The sequence below is a fragment of the Metopolophium dirhodum genome, chromosome 1, assembly GCF_019925205.1.
Source record: "Metopolophium dirhodum isolate CAU chromosome 1, ASM1992520v1, whole genome shotgun sequence".
Taxonomy (NCBI): domain Eukaryota; kingdom Metazoa; phylum Arthropoda; class Insecta; order Hemiptera; family Aphididae; genus Metopolophium; species Metopolophium dirhodum.
This window is the reverse complement of record NC_083560.1, coordinates 101,517,018-101,542,628: the sequence shown is the minus strand read 5'-3', so window position 1 is coordinate 101,542,628 and position 25,611 is coordinate 101,517,018. Positions and strand designations below refer to the sequence as shown.

Below are 25,611 nucleotides of genomic sequence, written 5' to 3'. Positions count from 1 at the left end.
CATTTTATAATTAATAGGTATTAAAATATACACATTTTTATTCATTTATCAGTATTTTTCAATACAATTATTATAAAAGTGTTTTTTATAAGACTGCTGTGCGCTGCAGTTCACATACGCGACCAGTATCAGTTCTTGCGAACCCATTAAAAATAAAAATATGTCCGTATACCAAATAACGTTTAATAAAAAAATTTGCGTCCGCTGTGAAAAAAAATTGAGTCTTTGACCTGGAAAATTTTAATTCTGTAAAAATCTTAAGGTTGACTGACATTAACTTCTAGAACTTAATCGAGGCGTGTTTTTAAATGTAAGTTTCTGACTTAGATAATATAGTTAAGTAAAATTGTAAACAATTTGCACATATTGTTTATTACGATATTTTTTTGACCGACTTTATAGGAACACCTTTAATAAAATACAATATCATTGAAAACATATAACGATACATTGCTGTAATATAATTTTAATTGTTATACTATAGAGCAGTGGTTCTCAATTTTTTTTTTACCGCGACCCAAATTTTCCCCGAAAAATTTTTCACGACCACGTTGGTTTAACTTTTAAAAAGTGGTTATATAAAACAAAATTTGTTTATTACTTTTATTAGGTATTTATTATTTTATAGGTTTATAATCAATATATTTTTATAAAATAATGTACTTTTAATAATGAGGCGTATTAATACCCGTCGTAATAAATAAATATACGACGAATTATTATTTATTACCCACGTAATTTTTGGTACTATATTACTATAATAATATAAGTTTATTTAATAACATAATAATATATTTAATATTAATTTAACATAAATTTCTTGGAATCTATACATATAATTCAAAAAATTTTCACGACCCACCAAAAAATGACTGAAGACCTATAGTTTGAGAAACGCTGCTATAGAGTATACAATATAAATATATTCACATGAATAACAATTAGATATTTATGTTTAATTTTTTTTGTAAAGATTAATGCCGGATTGCATGAACAATGACTAAACTATTATTGAATTAAAATTGGGATAATTGTTATTTAAACATGATTTAGTGGCCTGTGCAGGTTAATTGGTTAAATTTTATTGAACGATTAAATTAATCAATATTTCATGAAACCCAGCATAAGAGTTTTTAAAGTGTAATATAAAATGCACCTACCTATATTAAAACATAAGAAAGTAGCGAACATTTTTTTTAAATATATTGTATTAAAAACCTTACCTAATTGTATTCTGAAACTTTTGAAACATATCAAACACTTGTCAAAGTTGGTATATTATTTTATGTGTTTGTACTTCCGCGATGTCCAATTATTACTATTCTACATTTAAATACCTATGATTATTATTAGTTTTTATCTAGATTACCTATGTTGAAAAATTTTTTTTAATCTCATAAGCCTTAAAATCAAAATTGTTCTTAATAAATGTACGTATTCAAAAAACAAATATAATTTTAGCTACGTACAATCGGCCCAATGTACCCAATTCATCAGAGAACAGGGCGTTCAAGACAATGGCAGTAGAAATTTATCCGGATAGTGACGTCAGAACGATTGTAGAGATATCGTATATGAAGTTGATGAAGGAGAAGGATGATTACAGCGGAAGAGGAAGTGGTTTCACTCTAGAAAGTATAGACGGATTATTGGTGGCAGTGTATAAATATACTCCGATGGGTGGCTCCTCTTATATTGAGTTACCAGCCTATATCGACAGGAAGCGAGCCACCATCAACCCTCAAAACACGGACCAGGAGTGTTTCAAGTGGGTGATTCTCGCGAGGCATGTGACCGAAAATTTATCTGATAAATATAAATATTGTGTAGGAGAAAATTATAAAAAGCACGAGGACAAATATAATTTTGAGGGCATTTCCTTCCCAACACCACTGTCAGATATCCAAAAATTCGAAAAAAATAATAATAACGTCTCCATTAACGTGTACGGCCTCGAGAAAAAGTTTCAACCGCCTAAGAAATTTCCTACATATGAAGTCTATCCACTACGTGTAGTCGACGAGGAGAAACAGAATCATTTTGACTTGTTGATGGTGACGGACGAGGAAAACTCGCATTATGTTTATATTTCCAATTTTTCCCGCTTGGTACGCGCACAGAAAACAGGACATGACGGACGCGTTGTATTTTGCAAGAGGTGTTTCACGTCATTTGATAATAGGAATTTGAAACACAAGTTGAGCGGGCAGGAGGCCCTGGACCGACACAATTTGATTTGTGGGGCACACAAGCCTATTCTACCGGAGATGCCGAAGGAGGGTGATTGCGTTGAGTTTGAAGCATGGAAGAAAACACAGAGACACCCTATAGTAATATATGCCGATTTTGAGACGATATTGATGAAGACCGACGAAGACAAAGGAGACAACACGAGGATAATACATAAGCACGAGGCGATGAGCTATGGACTCGATGTGAAGGCGAGCGAGGACGTACCGATAGAGTTGATGGAGGAGCATGAGATATCTAGGGAGACAATATTATACAGAGGCAGTGAAGACAGGACGGACGTGGCGAAACATTTTATTGGAACGGTGACCGAGTTAGCGATAAAAATTGAAGAATTATTGAAGACCAATAAAGCTATAGTTTTCACGGATAAGCAACGGCAGTCACATGATGCATGTACAGCTTGTAATTTATGTAAGACAACCTTTACATACGATAACCATAAGGTTGCGGATCATTGTCATCTCTCTGGAAAATACCGACAAGCTCTATGTAATGTATGCAATCTAAAGCTTCAAACACCAAAATTCGTCCCTATATTTTTCCACAACTTATCCAACTATGACGCGCACCTAATAGTAACAGAACTGGGTCACGACACGCAAGCTATTAACGTTATTCCTAATAGCGAGGAGAAATATATATCATTCTCTAAATACGTAACAAATACATTCAGCATGCGGTTTATCGACACGTTCCGGTTTATGGCGTCGAGTCTATCGTCCCTGGCTAAAAATTTAGTTACACCCGAACATGACAACTTCCGTGAGACAGCCAAACATTTTGTCGCCGGAGATATGCCGCTCGTGACTCGTAAAGGTGTGTACCCGTACGAGTACACGGATAGTTGGGAGCGGCTAAAGGATACGAGTTTACCGAGGAAGCGAGATTTTTATAGTACATTGACGGAGACCGGGATTAAGGAGGAAGATTTTGAGCACGTGAAGGAGGTCTGGGACCACTTCGGTTGTACGACGTTGGGTGATTACAGTGATTTGTATTTGAAGATCGATGTACTGTTGTTGGCGGACGTCTTCGAGAACTTCCGCGACGTATGCATGAGGGCATACAACTTAGATCCAGCCCACTATTTCACCGCCCCAGGCTTAAGTTTCGATGCGATGCTTAAGTTCACGGGGCAAAAGCTACAGTTGTTAGATGATTATGACATGTTGTTGATGTTCGAAAATGGTCAGTATATTATTTATAAAATATAAACATATAATAATCTTATTTATTTTTTATAGGTATACGCGGTGGATTGGTGCAGGCGAGTAAGAGGTATGGAAAGGCGAACAATGTAAAGACCCCGGGGTATGATGAGACGAAGGAGAAATCATGGATAATATATCAGGACTGTAAGTATATTTTTTCAAATCTGATTATTATATTTCATACTTTTTTTTTATTTTTATAGGTAATAACTTGTACGGGTGGGCAATGTCCCAGTACATGCCATACGGTGGGTTCAACTGGGTTGAACCCACATTGAACGGATTGAATGATTTGGATGCTACCTCCCCCATAGGGCGAGTGTATGAGGTGGATGTGTCATACCCACAACATTTGCATGACAAACATAATGACCTCCCCTTCCTACCGCAAAATAGTGTGCCGCGTGGCTCGAAGGTGAGGAAGTTGATGGCAACATTTGAGGAGAAAAAAAATTATATTGTTCACTACCGTAATCTACAACAAGCGATTAAAAATGGATTATTAGTTGAAAAAGTAAATATTTATATTTTATAAGATTTTAAAACAGATTTTTAACATTTTTCTTATTTTTATAGGTACATAGGGTTATTCAGTTTAACCAGTCGGACTGGTTAGCAAAATATATTGAATTGAACACCGAGATGAGAAAGAAGGCGAGGAACGATTTTGAGAAAGATTTTTTTAAACTGATGAATAACGCTGTATTTGTTATGTCACTTTATTTATATTATATATATATACATTTTTACTAACATTTTTTTATTTTTACAGGGAAAACTATGCAATCGAAGAGGAAAGAGATGAAGATGGAGCTAGTGTCGTGTGAGAGGAGGTTACAGAAATTAATTAACAAGAGTACATTTAAACACTGTACCAATTACAGTGAAAATCTGAACGCTGTCGCACTGGAGAATAAAATTATTAAATTTGATAAACCTATATATATTGGTAAATATACTTTTTTAAATTACATTTTTATCATTTATTAATACATTTTATTATTTATAGGATTTGCCGTGCTGGACATATCGAAGACAAAAATGTATGATTATCACTATAATGTAATGAGGAAGCATTATGGAGACAAAATTAAATTAATGTACACTGACACAGGTAAATATATTAAAACTATACTCATGTATATAATATATTAATTTAACATTATTTTTACTAGATTCATTGATTTACCACATACAAACGGATGATTTTTATGCAGACTTGGCGACCAACCATAACTTGTTGGATCGGATGGACACTGCCAACTTGCCCACTGACCATCAGTGCTATGTGGCAAGCAGAAAGAAGTCTCCAGGATACTTTTCCGATGAAGTGGACGGCAACATTATTACTCATTTCTGTGCGTTGAGGGCCAAGTCCTACGCTTTTAATATATATGCTGGTCCAGAGGATGAGGTTGCAAATGATAGAGTAGGAGGAGAAAAGATTAAGGCGAAAGGAATCCGGTCTCATGTGGTTAAAAACCACATGACATTCGAGGACCATAGAAAGTGTTTGTTTGGGGAAGATGGAGTGGAGGCGTACAAGGAGAATGTATCGATTAGGTCATTTAACCATCAACTCATGACCATAAAGACAAAAAAATTAACTTACAATAGCTATGACGATAAGAGGGCGGTGTTAGAAGATAAAGTCAACACACTAGCACATGGACACTATAGTATAGAGTAAGTTATTACAAACATATATATTTAAATTATTTTACTAATATTTCTTATTTTTATAGGGAAGATGACATATGACCAGAGCTTGAGGAAGATGGAGGGAACTGGAACGATGAGGAAAAAGAATTGATGAGAGAGCTACTACAATGTATAACTTAATTTATATATTTTCTGTTAATTAGTTTTATTGTAAATGTTAAATAGTTTTATTGTAAATGTTATATAGTTTTATTGTAAATATTAGATGTTATATAGTTTGTTTTATATTGTAAATATTATCATGTTACTTGAGATAGATTAATATATATATTTCTACCTTTTTAATATTTAGTTTGTTTCACATAAACTTGAAATTATTGTAAATACTTTGTACGTTTAACCATGATATAAGTTGGATTATTATGTTTCATTGCAATATTAGACCTTTATATTGTAAATGTAAGTGTAGTTTGTAAAATAGTAGTGTATAAACTTGTAATATTTTTTTTTATTTTATATTTTAAATATCCGTGTATAATTTTATAGTGTCAAATTGCTAGATATTTAAGTTAGTTTAATATATTTCATGTATTATTTTATAAATATCCTTGTATAATTTTATAATGTATAATTGCTAGATATTTAAGTTAGTTTAATATATTTCATGTATTATTTTATATTGTATACTTTATAAATATCCAGGTATAATTTTATAATGTATAATTGTTAGATATTTAAGTTTTTTTTTTCCTGTATAAATGTTTATAATCATTTTTTTCTGTTTCAGGTAGATGGAAGCCAATATATTTAAAAAAAACCTTGTAAATGTTAACATATATATAAATGTATGTATGTTAGTAACAGTATTGCCCAACATAATCAGGCAGTCTTTGGTGTAAGGTATAAGTGTCAAAAATTACATTTTTTGCTAAAAGTATGATCAGAATCAAGCATTTTTATATTTTTATATTTTTTTGATACACATCACGTAAGTCAACTATAACAACTCATATTAGAGAATTTGTTTTGGTCTAAACATTTTAAGTCACATCATATTGGGTACAAAAGTACAAAACACGTATGTCTAGTTAATATTTGAGGATCTGACATAAATAATTTTAAAATGGTCTGAATATCTTAAGTCAAGTCATTATTGACATAGTTATTATATGTTTATAATTTTAAATGCATGCCCTGTTAGTGTAGGTCATATAATATAAAAATGCAACTAACTTAAGTCGCTCAAAAACCACGAATAATTTTACGAATTTTACGAACGATTTTAAATTTCTACATAAAATTTTTTTGTTTTGTTTTCTCTTTCTGAAAACTAGGCGTTTTTGACTTACGTAATTTATACCATATAAACCAAATATATATTCATGAGGTTGAGCTCAGGTAATAAATTTTCAAAATATTTTATTTCTATTTCTTCTAGTAGCAAATACGACAAACCGAAAAAATACGTACTTAGGTACCTATGTAATATTAGACCAATCTACCAAGAAATTTATCTTTTTATACTCGTATATAATAAGGCACTTTTACTAGTATTCGACATAACCAATGGTTGTCGGGCTGAATTATCTGTAGAACATTGTTACATAGTTTTATTGTGTACGTCATCGACGATAGTTATCTTCTAAAAAAACAAAACAATAAACTGGCGAGTAATAACAGCTTAGTAAAATATAATATTTATCAATAAGAAGATAATAAGATATATCGTATATCGTTTAAACACGTAGTACCTATATTATAGTGCACACGAGTGATTACTATTATATAAAATTGTGTGTTGTCTTAAAAGGAAATATTTAAAAAGTGTGCAAACTAATTATTGCCTTTCTGACAGCCGTAAAATGATCTGCAGGCTGTGACGACCAACTTCACGCTAAATCTAGTAGCGCACTAACACAATAGTAAAAGTATTTGTGTTTAACTATCGTCTATCAGATGAGCAAAAAACACGATAAATATGTGATTTTGGTTAGGTTAGGCGATTAAGTGAGCATAATATAGTTTTAATATTATACAAAAAAAATACAGACACACTTAGGTACAATCAATATTGAATACACGCAGATCCATCCAAAGATGACTATAACTTTGTAAAAATTTAAATTTTAAATTCTTATTGAAAAATAATGTAACTGCCTATGTGACCAGTTCTGGCGCAGTTAAAATTAAATGTTATCGACAATCACAATATTATGTTTCTAAACAAACGACGGCGGCGCACGGGTCTGTATTATCATAACCGTGCTGTCCCACGATGTCATTCACACAGTGGTGCAACTAGGGCTGAAATGTTTGGGGGGCTGTAGCCCCCCCTGACATTACATGAAAAGTAACCCGTGGAGGCGATATGTGTTGTTATATATATGTTCACTTAAAAATATAAAAAAATCAATTATTTATTTACTCAAGTATTTAATTTACCTTATTTTTTAATATTTATATTATAATTTTCAAACATTAACAATGATATATTCTGCTTAATACATTTATAGTAAATATTATAGTATATCCCTGAAATAAAGTATTACGTTACCTAATAATATTTTACGATATGTAAATAATAATAATTATTATTAGAAGTACCTAGATTTTACAAGTTTTACTTAATATAGGTAGATACAATATTTAAAAGATTATAAAATAAAAATATTTTGAATGATCGATATAAGTAATAAGTAATATATAATAATAATATACCTGATAAGTAATCTTTTAAAAGAACTATTAACATATGTTTTTTCAAATCGTGATATAAAACAAAACAATATTATTGTTAATTTTTGAATATTATTTATTATATATTATTTTAGATTCTGAGTGAAACGATGAATGTATTGATTTTACAATGATGTGTGTTTTTTTTTTTATTTTTTTTTTTTATTTTTTTTTTTTATTTTTTTATTTTTTTTTATTTTTTTATTTTTGTGTCTGTGTACACGATAAGTAGTCGAAATAATGCTTCGATTTTCGACTTCAGTATCTTGTTCGATGGGAAAGTGAATATCGTTGGTGCATTGGGGAGGTCAAAATTTTAATTTCCCAGTAGTTTTCAAAAGCGATGTGAAAAACAAAAAAAAAATTAAGGAAAAACGGGAATTTTTACGCAAAATCGATTTTTAACAAAATCGATTTTGGTTATTGGTGTAACTCTAAAACAAATGACCGTAGATGCATGAAATTTTCACTGGTTGTTTATATTTGCATTTTCTATACACAATACAATTTTGAAAATAATTTGACTTTTTTTGAACTGTTTACGGACATTGTCAGTTTTCAGTTTTTTTAAATTTTTTTTCTATAAATATCAATAAAATTTTATTTGTTGGGTAAAAAAGCTTGAAAATTTAATAGAAGGCTCCTAGGTTATTGTTTCAAAGGCAGATGAAAAAAATTAAAAATCCTTAGTCACAGTTTTTTTTTATACACGTTTAAAGTTCAAATCTTGAAAAAATACGGAAAAATCACGAAAATTTGCAAATTATTTTGAGTTAGAAATTCATAAAAAATTTTCTTTTTAAATCTAAGATTTTAAAATCTAATACAAGATTCCTCATAAGTTTGTCTAACTTTATCAAAAAAAAAATTTCTACAAGAAAGTCAAATTAAATTTTTATGAGCGTTTTAAATTCATATTTTTACAACATTAGATATTCACTCGATTTCTCATGTACCGATTTCCTTATTTTCTTGTAATTCAAAAACGAATAACTGTAGATACATGAAAATTTCACTGAATGTTTATATTAGCATTTCCTATACACCATACAATTTTGAAAATATTTTGACACTTTTTGAGCTGTTTACGGGCATTTTCAGTTTTCAATTTTTTTAGTTTTTTTTTCTATAAATATCAATAAAGTTTTATCTGTTGGGCCAAAAAGTGTAAAAATTTAATACAAGACTCCTGATATATTTTTACAATAGCAGTTGAAAAATATTGAAAATACATAGGCACAGTTTTTTTTTTATAAGCATTTAAAGATCAAATTTGGACAGAATTTATCAAATTTATAATTTAATAATTATTTTGTAGTTAAAAATTTATAAAATGTTCAACTTTTATAGCTAAGGATTGAAAATTGAAAACAAGGCTCCACGTAAATAGGTTATTTATAAATTACTTTATTCACAATAATATCATCAAATATACTTGGTAATATCATAGGCTGACTGACCGTTTTCGCTCAGAATCGTTTTTCTTATACAATGATATTATATCATTGAATTCAAATTTAACACCATCCATTACAGTGACCCACTTGTAACCTACTGTACAGCAGAGCGACATCCACTTATCCACCTTTTTTTTAATTAAAAGTATACCTATATTATATAAGTATAACAATTTATTTGTAATTAAATATTAATAATGTAATAATTACACTAATTACGTTTTAAAAATGCCATGTGGTTGTCAGTATAATATTGTTGTCTGGGGGTATTTTTCCTAGGGTCGGGGATTTTTTTCAGGGGATTTTTATTCCGCTAATACCTATCTCAGTGTTATAGTTCATATAGTGCATATAGGTATACTGTAAAATTATGTGTAATAATCTTACCAAATACAAAATAATTTATATCATACCGACATAAATTGTTTCCTTAAAACGAATACAAGCATACAGATTATGATGTTTACCACATATTTTATCATAGGCAATATAAAAATAAAGTTTAAATAAAAATTAAAAAATTAAATAATAAATTACCTTTTTTTCAAAAACAAGAAAATAAGAAATACAGTTTAATTTTCAAAGATTTGTTAATATTTTAGGAAAGAATTGAATAATTTATTTTGAGGAGGTTATTTTTTGGAGGGCTAAGCCCCCCCTCCTTTTTGCGCTTATGCCTTCACAACCATATTAATTATTATATATATAGTTATATAGATAATATAATATAATAATATAGATAATATAATATAATAATATAGTTAATATAATATAGATAATATAACATAATAATAAATAAGTCACCAGTATCTATAACGCGAAAATGAACATTTTGATATTTAGGACATTCTGTTTCAAAGGTACTTATCAATTAAATAACAAATAAAATGAATGATAAAACTCCTTGCTAGATTGAGTGCACATAATGCATGCAGGCTGTCTCATCCACAGTCCGAACAACAGCCTATTTTTTAGTTAATATATAGGACTTCCTTATCTTATCCACACCCACTTAAACGGCGACTAACCAGATCGGTGGCTGGCAGTTGTCCGAATAATGATAAAGACCGATAAGAGTGGTTGTACGGTGGTTAACCTGTGGTTACCCTGTGACCAACTTGAGGTGGTGTTGCACAGCAAGTCGGGGGATATTTTAAGGGACACTGTAAAATGCTGGTATATGCTGGTATGGTATTGTGGTATAAGCTGCCTTATCATTTTTCGGACAACTGCCCCCTACCCTAACCAGATGCATGAAGCATTTATTCGTCTCTAATCTATTTGTAAGGCTCGCATCCCAGCTTACAAATTCAGTTATTCCTATGCCACAACCGAATTTTAATAATCACGCAAAATCTTATTTTTTCTCCGCGTTCGTTAATGTAAACCTTTATATTTATATAATGTATATTATAGTCGTAATATAGGATGTAACAGAAAGAACTGACAAAAAAAAAAAAAATTGATACTACTTAAACGTATGACAAAAATTGATAAAACTAATGATTAGTAAATAGTTTAAGAAATATACCCATGATGTTAGCAAGTTTCCAAAAAAAATATTTTTAAAAAAGTTATTGCGTTTCCAATTAATTTAATCAAAAAAATTTGTTATTTTTAAACATTCTAAAAAATAAGCTACTTAACTTAGATAAATGTTTTTACCATCCAAATTGTTCTTATAAACAGATTCATAAATTGGCTATTTTGAATTTATTCAAAAAAATTTATACAAATTAAAAATTGTTATTTTCAGTAATAAAAAATTCAAATAATTTTTTTTTATTACACGTGTAATGCAAGTGGCCATAAAAAATATATAAAAAAAAATTAAAAAATATTGATTAGAACAAAAGTTATTCTAAGTTACACCCTGTATTATTATAAAATATCAATGCACTTATAATTTATAAGTATAAAAAATAAAATATACTAGTATCGACATTGTAAAATCGGGCGATGAATATAGATAGTTATTACGTACTAGCTATCCCAGCCGTGTCAAGGATTTTTTTTAAAATTTATTTGTAAAAAATTGTATATACCATATTTCTACTAATTATAATAGTAATATTAGCGACTAACTATAAATAAACAATAAAGTATTTATTTTTTTCGTGAGTTAAAAGAAAAGTCACGTTTGAGATATACGACCTTTTTACATAGAAATAGGTATAGCCGTATAGGGATTGAAAAAATAAACTATAAACACCATCTAAGTTTTAAGGAATCTATTGGTATAACTTTTTATTAAAATCGGTCTAGTAGTTGTTGAGTCTATTAACTTCGGATAAACATACACGGGTTAAAATATAGTTTTCAAATTTCAAAATTTTAAATTAAAATTATTATATCAAATATAAATATATATATATATTATCATTGATTATAAATACTTAGTATAGTATATACACATGTTGCCACAGGTTATACAATGTATTATATGACATTATGACATTATATTATATTACATTGTATAACCTGTGGCAACATGTGTATATACTATACTAAGTATTTATAATCAATGATAATATATATATATATATTTGATATACGTCCCGTCGTTCAGTATAATAATTGTTGTAGTTCCTATATTCAAAAATCGTTCTTAAATTATATCGAGCAAACGGAAAGATTCATCAATAAAAGAAAAAAAGATTCATTATATTTTGATAAAATGGAAAAATGTTCGCAAAGAAAAGCCACATTAATTTTGTAAGCTCCCCAGCTTATATAAAACATTTTTCAAAAATCTTACTCAAATTTATGAAAAATGAAAAAAGAATTTGCCTCTTTTTGAAAACAAAAACGAAAAATTACATAATATATAGGCATGGGTCTTAAAAAAAACAAGAAAAAAAATATTAATTTATAACATATTTTGTCTTGTTTGATTAAACAATGTACGTGCCAATATGCCCCATTGGCGTTATTTTGGAGGTGGCAAGGTGGGCATTTGTCACTGTCTGATTTTAAAAGCAGCCCGATGTGTCGGTGTCCGGTTTTCTATTATATCATAGCGCAAAAACAAACCTTTATTTTTAAAATATTTCATTATGTTGGTTCACTTGGTTCTAACCAATTATTGTCATAATGCGATAAATTAGTAATTACTAATTAATAGTTGGAATATAATATAGACGCATATATGCGTGGACGTGCATGAAAGTTGGTAAGTACCTACCTATATGTGTGTGTTTTATGAAATGAAATGAAACATAATTATTATTAATATGTTCTTGCGAGCGAATCAACCGGTCATCTGTTGTTTTATAAGTTACCTATGTTTGGCTGATCAAAAATGTTGCTCCTCTATTAAAAACTAAAATGACGCTACTGTGCATCCAATTATAAGAATACCAATACGAAGATGGAGTAGGTGATTTGAACACTCGCGTGTAAGTATCTGTATAATATAATATTGTGTTAGTCATAAAATATGATAATTATTTATTATCAGGGATCGGGACTTATCACTTATATCATTTTCTTATTTTTATGGTTATTGACACAACATGTAGCAGAGTATTATGGAAGTGTATGTAATATTACATCACGTTCGATTCACAAATTATGAAATTTGAAAGTGTTTTTTTTTTTTAAAAAAATATGATTATTCCCAGTCTTTTAAAAATTATTTTTACTTTTTTGCATTTCTTTGCATAATTATGATTTATGATGATACACGCCACTAACAAAAACCTAGATATTTTAGTTAATTTCTGTTTTTTTTGTTTTTATTTAAGGTAAAGCTATAATCTATTCCCCGTAAGTTGACCCACTTTTATTTTTGCGCACACGGTGTACATGATGTATTGAATATGTTGTGACAATATTATAGTTCACTACGTATACACCGTGGTGTTTCGCGACATGAAACTGTATAACTACAGCAGTGAGCTATATTGTCACAACGTTTTCACCATCATACTCTTGCAGCGTGCGCAAAAAAAAAGTGGGTCAACTTACGGGAAATAGAGTATAGAACTAAAAATAATTGTTCTCCTATACCAAAAGCTTACCATGTATACCAACCAATCACAGAAAAGTATTTGGTAAAGAACTCATGAACTTAAATAAAAAGTTTAGCATGATTTAAATATATTATTAATTTATTCTTATTAATTTAATTTATGTCTTATAATTTATAAACATTACCTACATAAAAATCATTATTGTATAAAACTATTAAAACTTTATAGATTTAACTACAAATTGTATGTTTCTATATGGGATACTGTCAAAACGGTGCGCAAACGTATAAAGTTGTTATATTTAAATTTATAAATATTTACTATTGATCTCAGTATCTCACTGTATATAGGTACATGTTAATTTATTACGTTATATAAATTCAATATTTTTTCATGAACATTTTTTTGAGCTATTTATAGACATTTGACATTTTAGGTTCTAAGCGTATCAATAAATTTATTGGTTTTATACAATGATGTGTGTGTTTTTTTTCTGCCTGTCGTCAACTTTTAGGGTAGTAAAAATGCTCCGATTTACTATAATAAGTTCTTACGCATCTTTTCTGATATAGAAAAGTGAATCAAGTTATTGCATTCCGGAGGTCAAAATTGAAAATTCTCAGTATTTTTCGAAATTGTCAAATGGGGGAGGGGAAAATTCTGCAGCCCCCAAATGAAGCCACTGATAAACTCATATACCCTATGAGATAGCTATTTGATAGCTAAATAATCGTTAAAGCAGGTTGAATAGGATGGTGCCGACTTAAACCGACTAGTATTATTATTATTTATTCACTATTATAATAGTTAGAAGTGAGTAGTGGTACTGGAGAAAAGGGCGGGGCGTGCCGCGTGCCGAACGGCCAATACTGCGGACTGTAATCTAAATAATGAATAATGCTGAAAGAATATAGTGATGACCGAGATGACTGTGCCGAGAACATTATAATTGCAACTTAATATAATATATTTAAGAACGGCGTTCGTGAAAAAGGGAATATGTAAATATTTTTATAAAGAAAAATTATAAGATACCTACCTACATTTATTTTGTACATAATTTTACATCGGTACGGCTTTAATACCATTATAATACCAAACTCTATTGTCTATATAATCTATATTATTCATAAATTACGATAACTGCCGATGCCCACCTTGTTCACGTAGTTTTTTGTAATAAATATTATTAAATAATGATATGCTAGCAGGTACCTACAAAATGTATTACAATAATGAATAAACATACAATTTTTTAATTACAGAGTACCTTCGTAATGGAGTCTGCCAGAAATAAAAGCAAGCTCACCGTGAGTGCCAAACAACTTTGGAATTGAACATATATGTGACTTACACAAAGCTTTTGTACACTACTTCAAAATTATTGAATTGTCTCCATGGCGTATGCAACAAATGTATTGATTTGGGTTTTGACAAAACAGGTAAGGTGTTCTTAATATTCTGCTTATCGGCTTATCTATAATATGTATTATATACATAGTTTTAAATTTTAATCATTAAAGACATAAGACAATATTCATCATATACCTATACAATATCAATGATTATAATATGTAAAGTTTGGTCAACAATTTTAATATTATGTACCTACCTAATTGCAATAGTTTTAACTCGTGTAGCACTAATGTAAGCTGACGGAGTATAGATTATATGAAATTAAAATGTTGAAAAAATTCCGAAAATTTGTTAATTATTTTTCAGTTAGAAATTTATAAAAAATTTTCTTTTCATAGGTGATAGGTAGCTAACATTTAAAAATTTAATAGATGATTCCCTACAGATAACAAGTGTAGGTAACCTTAACCTTAATAAACACGTTACCGGAAAGTAATATTAATTTGTTATGAGTATTTGAATTTAACAGTTTTACGATAGTATACCTTTTTAATGGTAAATTAACGAATTCCAATCAATCGATTTTTTTCAATTTATCAATTGATATTTTACAATACAAAAACAAATAAACTCTTGAAATGTTCACCAAATGTTTATATTAGCATTTATTTTTTATATTATTTAGTTTGATTACTTAGTTCTTACGATAATTACAATCACATGCCCGACAACTACTGTAAAGCAGAGCGGTATACCCACTTTTCCACCTTTTTGTTATATTGGGTGCAGTTTATTTTGAATAGTATTCTATATAATATTATCAATCATGTATTCTAAATATACCTGCAGTACATAGGACATACCTACAACCTATTTATTACGGATAATAAATATGTCATTAAAGAACATATTTTATTAAGTAGATACTTATAATATAATTCTATAAAAAAGTATAACTCTTATTTATGGAATTATGTCTATAAATAACTTTTTGAATACATCAGTTGATCGTCATGATCTATTTAATTTGCGTGTAAAATATTAAAAACACATTTTGAAGCAATGGTTTCGAATACAAACTTTTTTTTTGTTACTAATAATAATATATAGTTACCTACAACCTATGTCTTATTATATGAATAATATCAAAGACTGAAGGATGCATTTTTGTATGAATAAAAAATATAATATTTAGAATACTTCAATGCAATTAATTGTATTCGAGTTCAAAAAATGCATAGAATTACTTATATTTGATTTACTTTATAACGGTAGTACAAGTTTGTTTATCATGTTTTTTATTGTTTATATAGGTCAATTCGTATGCGATTGTGGAGTGGTAACTGACATTTCAAAAAGACTTAAATTGTACATTATTTTGTGAACAATTTGATGAAGTAATCATAAGTTTTATAATATATATATTATATACCCAGCTTGTACTTACCTATTGTATACTGAGGGTACGTGTGCAATTTAATGGAAAACAATGGCCAGTAGTGGAGGGGTTACTTAATTAGGTAACATTTTAACACGCAGTTAATAATTACATTTGATGATTAATTGATTTATTGACATCATTTCAATACCTCTTGGCGATACAGCATTAAGTCACACCCTCTCCACCACTCACAAATTGCACCTGTATAAAATATTAACTAAATAAATATACTATTATATTTAATACCTATATTAATATAAGTATGGTTTTAATTTTTCATTCATATTATGTTTTAAGAGTATTTTAAGAAATAATTATATGGATGAGTACCAAAAAGAAGAGTATGGTCAATACACTATATCGAAAGTCCCATGTCCAAATTGCTATGATGTAAGTACAAGTACCTATATATGAATAAGGAATTGTAATATATCTTTGTTTTTAATAAAACACAAATCACGTACAATTACGTTTGACGCAAACGGGCAAACGTCTAATCCAAAATATAATATGTAACAATATTTTTTTCTTTTTATAAAAATGCATTAACTGTTTTAAGAACTAATTCAATTCTCAAAAATATTATAATAAAAAATACCAATTATAGGTAATCTAATTGAAAATATGTTGAAAATATTTTTCGTTAAGTATATTTTTTGTATAATAATTTATGTTTATTTTAAATGTTTTAAAAATAAATCTTATTATGAGTCGTAACTTTATTGTAATATTGTCATAATATAATTCAGTTTTATAATTATTTACGTTACAGAAATACATTGAGGCATATTGTACTAAATGCAATAACCGCATTGTGCACTGTGCCAATTAGTGAGTCATAGAACTCACCGTTGTAAAACTAAAAGCAAAGTTATGGAGGAGATCCGTTCAAATTTAATCAAAAATAAAGTTAACTTATGGGTTGGTTAAAATGTTTATAATTCAATATAATTAGTTTTTTTTTAAAACCCTATAGTATTCACTTCGACAATATTTTTTGTTATATTGTTTGAATTTTTTACGAATAATATATACTTATATATTTTTTTTAACAGTGAAAAATCAAATTTTACGAATTAAGTAAAATCATGCTTAGCGTTAAATATAAATACGTTAAGAACGCAGAAGTGTGAAATAAAAGAAGAAATACAGAAAAAATTTGTTGAGTAAGCATATCACCTAATGGATAATTCAGTAAAATGTAGACAATTTTAATATTAAGTATGAAATATGAAATATTCGCACTTACATATTATCATATTATTATCTAACTACTATAACCTAACCTACGTAGGTACCCCAGTAGGTACTTGAGTAGACATACTTAACCTATATTATTACAAAATATATTTGAAAAAAATCTAGGTACCTATGGGTATACCCATTTCAGCTCTAATAGCAATTTTGAATTTTCTTAACGTAGATAATAAATTGTGCGTAAACTAAGATTTATATTCTGCCCTCAAAAAGTTATAAAGTGTACATACCAATACGTAACGGCCGGCGGCTAGCCAAAATAACAACGGTATAGGAATTTTATAAAAATTATAATTTAAATACATATAATATAGGTACTTCAAAACCTCATAATTTTTAAATGTTTGTAATTTTTTATTTTTTTAGAAAAATAAATAGGTTAGATAGTTGTGAATGCGCTTTTTTTCTCGAACGATAAATACATCTACGAATGAAATTATTTACATCGTTCAATGTTACATTGAATGCGACATTTGATTGAACTATTTCACCCATTAATTTTAATAAGCGTTCAGAATATTATAAATCGGTTCTTTCATTAAATTTTTAAGCAGTGAATGTTCATGTTCGATAACCCATTTTAAAAGAACTTTTACATCTTCACTGATACCTATACTGTTTTGAAGTAGTTTGTAGCTGTTGTAGGTACTATAGGTGGTAGGTACACGACTCCAATGTAGCGTATACATCTCCATTTTACACCCACTTGTGTAGTTATTGAAAACTATAGTAACATTTTGTCCAGTGGCATAATTATGATTGTGGTGAAGGAATGGGCGTATATCTCAGCAGAGCCTTTTTTTTTAAATAACTGTAAACAATTATCACAGTTAAAAGATAAAACTGATATTAACTTACTACTATTACGACTTCTGATATCATTTTTAACTGCTTAAAACGTATATCTTCTTAATATAAACACAGAATAAATTAAAACTATTAATATATTGTTAATAATTATTGTCGTTACTCGTTCCTATATCGGTTATCGAAAATGATTACCTATATACCTGCCTTCCTGTCATTATCGTACATAGACGCGTCTAAATAATCACCCATTCTGTTAAAAATCTCGTTTTAAATCCAGCTGTGCTATTTAGTTATACCTATAGGCTATAATGTTATCTTAGTCATATAAATGTATGTTTTAATTCAATAACTTGTATTAATATTAAACACAGCAGTCAGCAGTATATTAAGACAAAAATTAGTCTATAATATTATATGTATAAACATATTACGAGTACAAATGCATATTTTAAACATGTGTCGTGTAAAATATACACTTGTGTATGTGTTGTACAATAACATAAATTATTATCATAATAATAATTATTATAATAGAATGATAATATAATGTTATGATAATATTATGATTATGACTCGATTTTCATAAGTGTCGATCTTCTAATTAATAAAATAATATTATACGTTACAGGTTTCGTGGCGAATTGAAAATGAGCGAAGATAAAATGATGGGTTATGTGGAATCGTATTATAAAGTAAAATTGGAGCATTTGACTAAAAATAAATTGCTAATGGAGGAATTGAAAAAAAAATACGATTTCTATTTGTATTTTTCTGAATCTGCTTTGAAAACGGAAAACAAGGCAGATCTAGACATGACAAAGTATGCGGCCCGCATATCATTTAAATATATGAAGTACATCTAACATTGTAATTTGTAATAATATATAGGTAGGTACTGATGTTTAAGGAATTCAATCTCACCTGTGTTTTCTACAAAAATGTACCCATCTGCCAATTGTTCCGACTGTCCTAGTGAAACAATTCTGAAAACATGTTTAAATTTGATATAAAGTTTATTAAAAATTACTTTTTCACTTTTTTGACGCTTAAATACTTCAAAATTAAATTTTTAAATCTTAAAATATCGATAATATATTGATCTTAATAATTAACTAACAAATGTTAGAAAGTTGATTTCAAGTAAACGTCTTCTTAAATATGTTTTTAGAAATGTTATCGGATAACTATAAGGTTTCTATAACTAATTGGGAATTATGACATTAATAATACTTTTAGACAAAAAAAAACAAAATATTAAATTAATATGACGTGTGAAGTTAGTTATTACTTATTGATATAGGTAATATCATATTATAATGTATACATGCATGGCGGTAGTGTTGAGCTGGTTATGTGTTTATGTTACTTTACTTATACTACGGACATATGCACACATAGCCTTAGACTTTTGCATAAGAACTCCTTAGAACTCCATAAAAACGGTGGGGATTGAATAAGAAGAGGACGTTAATACGTTATATACATTTGAGTTTATAAACAAACTTCCAGATTGCAATCGGGAGTAATTTATTACAACTTTTTATCGAATAATCACATTTAGGTATCACACAAATGGTAAAGAACTTTGCGTAGGTACAATATAGTGGTTTCTTATGTTTTTTTTTCGACACTACAATAATAAAACGTTAAAATAATATTACGTACCTACCTACCACATTAATTCGTAAGAATCGCACAATAATGAAGATTTGTCGAGTTTTAATTTTTTGATTGATTACATTATTAGTACATTAGCAGTAGGTACCTATATTTTAGCACTTATACCAAGAAAATGTATCAACTTTAGGATCACGTTCTCTTGGCTATAATAATTTACGGGATAATTATATAATTTATTATAGTTTAGTCAACAATCAACTGTCAAGTGTCAGAAAATGTTTCATAATTGACATTAGTGGATTGGATTCAACTACTACAAATTGTATTGAATTAACAGTTGTGTTTGACGATATACCTGCGTAAGTTAATCGAATTTGAGTACTGAGTATACCTACACTATAATATTATTATACTATATTATATAGTATGATTTTTTAAGCATGCTCGCTCTGTTTGTACGCTTAAATTATGCATGTATTCAAATTCTGATTTTTGGAATTTTTAAATATACATTTGAAATTAAAGACCATATTTCGAATATTTTAGATTCTTTTATACCACTTAAGGATGATCCTTTGACAATGCACACTTTTTTTTAAAAATTTGATGTGTCTAAATCAAAATTCGATGAAGTAGTTCTTAAGTTATATGTAACTTAGGGCTGTATTCATATAGCCGATGCTCAAGAATATAATACGGCTCTTAGTATACAAATTATATACCTACTATTATAGTGTCCAATTCATATCATAATGGGTTAAGTAGATACATATGGAGGCTTAGATGATTTTAAAATGTTGGTTATTACTACTGATCTAACAATATAAATAATCTGTAAGAATGATACCAATAAATACTACATAATTATTTTTATCTACATCTATCTAATATTACAGATAGTTAAGAATTTGAGTAAATAACAAAAAAATCAAGGAAATCTAGCTTAAAAAATCACCTGTATATTTTTTAATACCTTATATATTATATATTTAAAAACGAAAAGTCTAAAATGCTGTCAGTATTAATTGGTTGATAAATGATAATGCAGTTTATAATATTACCTATATATTATTTTGTAGCCGTTAAAAGAATTGCAATTTATAAGCCACAAAAATATATAAAAGCTTCGGGATCTTTCAACAATATGTCAAAACATTATGCGCATATTTTTCCAGAAAATTGTATTATTTATTTATTATTAATCATTAACTATTTTACTAACCACCTATTTTAGGTACTAATAGAGAAAATAAATTACCAATTTAAATATGGCTACAATATTAGGAATTTAATTGACATTCATAGAAAAAAAAACTAAACATTTTGAAACTAAAATGTCCGTTAACAGTTCAAAACAAATCAAAATATTTTGAAAATTTTATCGTGTATAGAAAATGCTAATATAAGCAACCGGTGGAAATTTCATGAATATACGTTTATTTGTTTTGTAGTTAAGTACGACAAAAATCGATTTTGAGTAAAAATGCCCGTTTTCCCATAATTTTTATTTTGTTTTTCCCAAGCACATATTTTGAAGGGGTGATGGGGGAGATTCCCCCTCCCCCCCTAAATCCCGTTTACAGTCCATCTTAGTATGTCACTTATAACTTTAAGATTCTTAAAAATTGTATGATCTACTATTTTAGATTCTGAGCGGAGGGAGGAAGCTAGTGGTTTGGTGTTTATTTATTTATTTATTTTTTTTTTTTTATTCTGTATACAAAATTTCTACCAGAAGCAGTGCTTCGATTTTAACATACTATTGTTTCTTATTTTTTAGCAAATTGGATTACGATGGTACTTTAGAGAGGTAATTTTTCGATTTTCTCAATAATTATTTAAAACCACCGTCAAATTACTAAAAACCGCTAACAATTTTAATTTATAATGCTTTGTGTATCACTATAGAAACGAATAAAAAATTATTATAATATTATAATATCAATTCAACTTACAGACTATAATAAATAATAATAATATAAAATATCCAGACTGAAAAACCGTCTCCGCTCAGAATCGTTTTTCTTATACAATGATACTATATCATTGAATTCAAATTAAATACAATTCATTATATATTGACCCACTTGGAACCGACTGTACAGCAGAGCGACATCCACTTACTTAATAAATGTGTATAGTAATATTACGTATTTACGATTTAAGATAGTATCGTGATAGTTAAATCGTGATAATGATTTACACTGAGATAGATTTGGATTTGGACAGGTATTCCTAAAACAAATGAATTGCCCCCTCCCCCCCAGGGTAGGTCCCTGATACGTGCCTGGTTTTTCCCTGCACTTGTGTAAACTATTGGGTATTTACTTTTGACCCCCCCCCCCCCCCTCCCAAAGTACCAACTAGATTCACTTTCCTATCAGAAAAGATACTATTGAAGAAAATTTAATCATTTTTACTGTTCTAAAAGGGGATCTAGGACATGTGTATTAGCTAATACCGAAGTAGGTAGTAAGTTATAAGTAGAGCACGGATTTGTATGCATTTGCATATTTATTCTGGTTGATCGTATGATATGCTAAGTGAGCACACAATTTGTTTCATGACATGACGATTTAAAAAATGAATCTTTTTAACACATATTTTTGCATATTTTGACATTTTCTCTATTTTAAGGGTTTATTTTACAAATTTAATAGTATATTTCATATTTTTAGTGCATATTTTGATGTTTTTTTAGACATTTTTAAAATATTTAGTACTTATTATAATATAAGAACAAATATCATATTTTTATAGTTTCGATTAATAACAAAATAAATTAATATATTAATATAGGTATACTTGTAGGGATAAACGGTTTTCCCAAATATGACCTTAGATCAATAATCGGGGTAATAAAATACATAATAATATAAAGATTTTAAAGACTATTATAATTTGTTTTAGGATACATTGTTGATATAAATTGATTCCTATTTTTTTCTTTTAGATTAACTACCTAAAAAAAAAAAGTAGATGAGTATTTATATAGTCGGGTTTGATAATTTTTTTGCTAATTTTATTATGCATAATTTTATTTTTTGTGCATATTTTAACATTTTAGTGCATATATTTATGCATATTTAGGATTTATTTAGCGCATATTTGGTTGGTTTTTAATGCATATAAATCCGCGCTCTAATAAGTTATTAAAAAATATAATAACCATTAAGAACCATAACATTAAGGTCACCGAAAAAATGATTATTAATAATTTATTAAGTATTTATTATAGTACTTAAGTAGTGTATTGCAGTCATATATTGATAAACTAAAAAAATAATTTTATTTTACAAACATTTTGACTTAAATATAGTAATATTATGGTAAATGATGATAAACCAAATCTAAAAAATCTCTTTCTTATGTTTTGAGTTATCATTGTTGAAAAATTAGGAATTTTTTTTATTATACCAGGGATTTTTTATTCAAAATATTAATTATTGACAATTTGTTTCATGTTTGATTACCTAAATATGAAATACGATTTTTTATTTTCAGAAAACTGAAGACATCCCGAAATCTATAACTAATGACAATCTAGTGGATAAGGTGCAAATTGTTCTGCACGTGTTTCTTCACATTTAGATAATAATCTAGATAACATCTATTTGCAAAACCAACTAGGGGACATCGTATTCAACAGTGAGTATTATTATAGTCTGTTCTATTGGCGAATTTGTATAAATGTAAATGCGTTTGTGAAATTTAGTAAATTACGTTGAGTGAATGATTTTCAAATATTTAAATATTTTATTTTGTTATAAAATAATATGATGTGATGTGTTTGAAATTTATTATCAGTGTATATTTCTTTATATTTTAAAATACTTGAAACTACCCATGAGGGCATAATATATAATATTATATATTATGATTAAAAATTAATTTTTTTAAGAATCAAGTTTGAAATCGTTTTATTTAAATTATATTATTTTCCCAGATAGAAAATGTGTAATGACAATAATATAATATTCTTACAAAAATAATTTCATAACTATATCACAATTACGTAATTTACATTTTTTTAGAAATCAATTAATACTATTATTTTAATATTTTTTATATAGGTAGGTACAGCAATAATAACGTTATTTTAAAAATATTATAATTAAGGTACTACTACATAACTACTATAATATTTATACTGTAATTAATTAAAAATAATATTTTATTATTTTTAATGTACTGTATAATAATTTTATTTAAGTACCTATAATATTTTTGTTTATAATAATAATATATTTATTTTATTTATATACAATTTCATTACGACATTCTCGGCCGTATGATTTTTAACACTAATATAAAACTTTTCTTTCATTTTATAATTAATATTTAAATAAATAAATATTTAAAATAATAGCGTGGAGACAAACGAATCAACTGGACGCGTGTGACTGTAAAACTATTACTAAGAATAATAGATAATACATGTACAACGATAATATTATTTAACACGATAAACGTACCTACATGAACATTGTGGTCACCGACTACAAGGACGTCAGTCTTATCTAATTTATTAAGGTATGCTGGACAGTAAAATAACGATATTGTACATATTTTGTACAATTTGGCACATTAATGAAGTGATACCAGGGAATGTGTAAAATAACTAGTTTTAAAGTATAAATTATATACATAACCTACACGTTTAAGTTACTTTATAAATTACCTAGTTATAAACTAACTGATTCAACACTTTAACTGTATAAGTTGTAATATTATAGCTGTGTTAGCCGGTAGTATAACTACAAAAAATATCCGTACAAAAAATATCCGTATGGTTAAAAGATTCGTATGGCTACACATAATACAAAATACCAAATTAAATTCGTATACGAATATAAAATAAGAATATATATTATAATATTATAATACGCGTAGTCCGTAATAATAATATGCTATCTTATATTGTTCGTTAATCATTGGGGGTTTTTTAAAATTAAAATTACGAATCAAAAATAGTTTCCACTAAACATTTTTTTAAAAAGATTTATTGCCTTGCAATTTAAAATATAATACACTTTATATATACTACAACAAAATAATTTAATCTTAAAAAAACGCAATTTTTTACGTAAAACCAGTTTTCTACAAAGTCGGTTTCCTTTTTTTGTTGTAAGTTGGAACTCAAACACAATTAATTTTTAATACCTATTTAACATTTTCATCAAAAGGTTACATTAGCATTTTCTATAAAATAGATATATGGTATAATTTTCAAAATATTTTTACTATTTATGAGTTAAATATAGGTACATTATTGATATCAATTATCGATTTTTTTTTTGTTTTATTACTATTACCTTATAATGATAAAAAAAGTTGAAAATCATTTACAAAGTTCCTCTCCTCATATGCGGTTATTAAAGATATTTTAAAATATTTAAGATAGGTACATAGACATACCTATTTTTTTTTTTAAAAGAATATTTGTTGTTTAAATGTTGACAAAATTTGTCAACTTTTATGTATAATATGCTTGAACATTTAATACAAAGTCCTTCTAAGTCCCTCTAGTTCATAATGAAACCAAAAATCTAAAAATATTAAAGTTCAGCATTTAGAGTTTCAAATTTGGACCAGATAAGATATTTAAACGAAGAACAAGGATTTTAGTTATATTGTTGTAATTAAAAAATATTAACTGTGGAGACTTGAAACCTTTAACTATTTTTATTATTATACATAATATTAATGATATTATACTATACGCAATGACATTTTAAAAATATTTATCCAATTTTAAGACCTATTATTAATATATGTATTAAAATAAATTACTATTATAGCAATATATATATCATAAAATATACTTAATACAA

At 27.7% G+C, this 25,611-nt stretch overlaps 2 protein-coding genes and 1 pseudogene across 2 annotated transcripts; all 3 read left to right on the top strand.

The window, feature by feature from the left end:
• The first annotated feature begins 3,690 nt into the window (after positions 1-3,690).
• On the top strand, positions 3,691-4,217 carry LOC132937521 (uncharacterized). Its single transcript, XM_061004337.1, has 2 exons — positions 3,691-3,978; positions 4,041-4,217. Exons 1-2 carry the CDS (start codon positions 3,691-3,693, stop codon positions 4,215-4,217), a joined length of 465 nt encoding a protein of 154 aa, XP_060860320.1.
• A 27-nt stretch (positions 4,218-4,244) lies between these two features.
• LOC132937520 (uncharacterized) lies at positions 4,245-5,225 on the top strand. Its single transcript, XM_061004336.1, has 4 exons — positions 4,245-4,413; positions 4,474-4,578; positions 4,640-5,150; positions 5,210-5,225. The coding sequence occupies exons 1-4, from the start codon at positions 4,245-4,247 to the stop codon at positions 5,223-5,225; spliced, it is 801 nt and encodes a 266-aa protein (XP_060860319.1).
• Positions 5,226-14,570: 9,345 nt separating this feature from the next.
• Positions 14,571-20,140, top strand: LOC132948894 (tripartite motif-containing protein 55-like; annotated as a pseudogene).
• The last annotated feature ends 5,471 nt before the right edge of the window (positions 20,141-25,611 follow it).

What these genes read in the sequence shown, in the direction of transcription:
- LOC132937521 (XM_061004337.1), top strand. Translation starts at nt 3,691, where the DNA reads ATGTCCCAGTACATGCCATACGGTGGGTTCAACTGGGTTGAACCCACA. An exon ending in ATGGATTATTAGTTGAAAAA is followed by an intron (nt 3,979 to 4,040) that starts GTAAATATTTAT and finishes TTATTTTTATAG; the next exon opens with GTACATAGGGTTATTCAGTT.
- LOC132937520 (XM_061004336.1), top strand. Translation starts at nt 4,245, where the DNA reads ATGCAATCGAAGAGGAAAGAGATGAAGATGGAGCTAGTGTCGTGTGAG. An exon ending in TGATAAACCTATATATATTG is followed by an intron (nt 4,414 to 4,473) that starts GTAAATATACTT and finishes TATTATTTATAG; the next exon opens with GATTTGCCGTGCTGGACATA. An exon ending in ATTAATGTACACTGACACAG is followed by an intron (nt 4,579 to 4,639) that starts GTAAATATATTA and finishes TATTTTTACTAG; the next exon opens with ATTCATTGATTTACCACATA.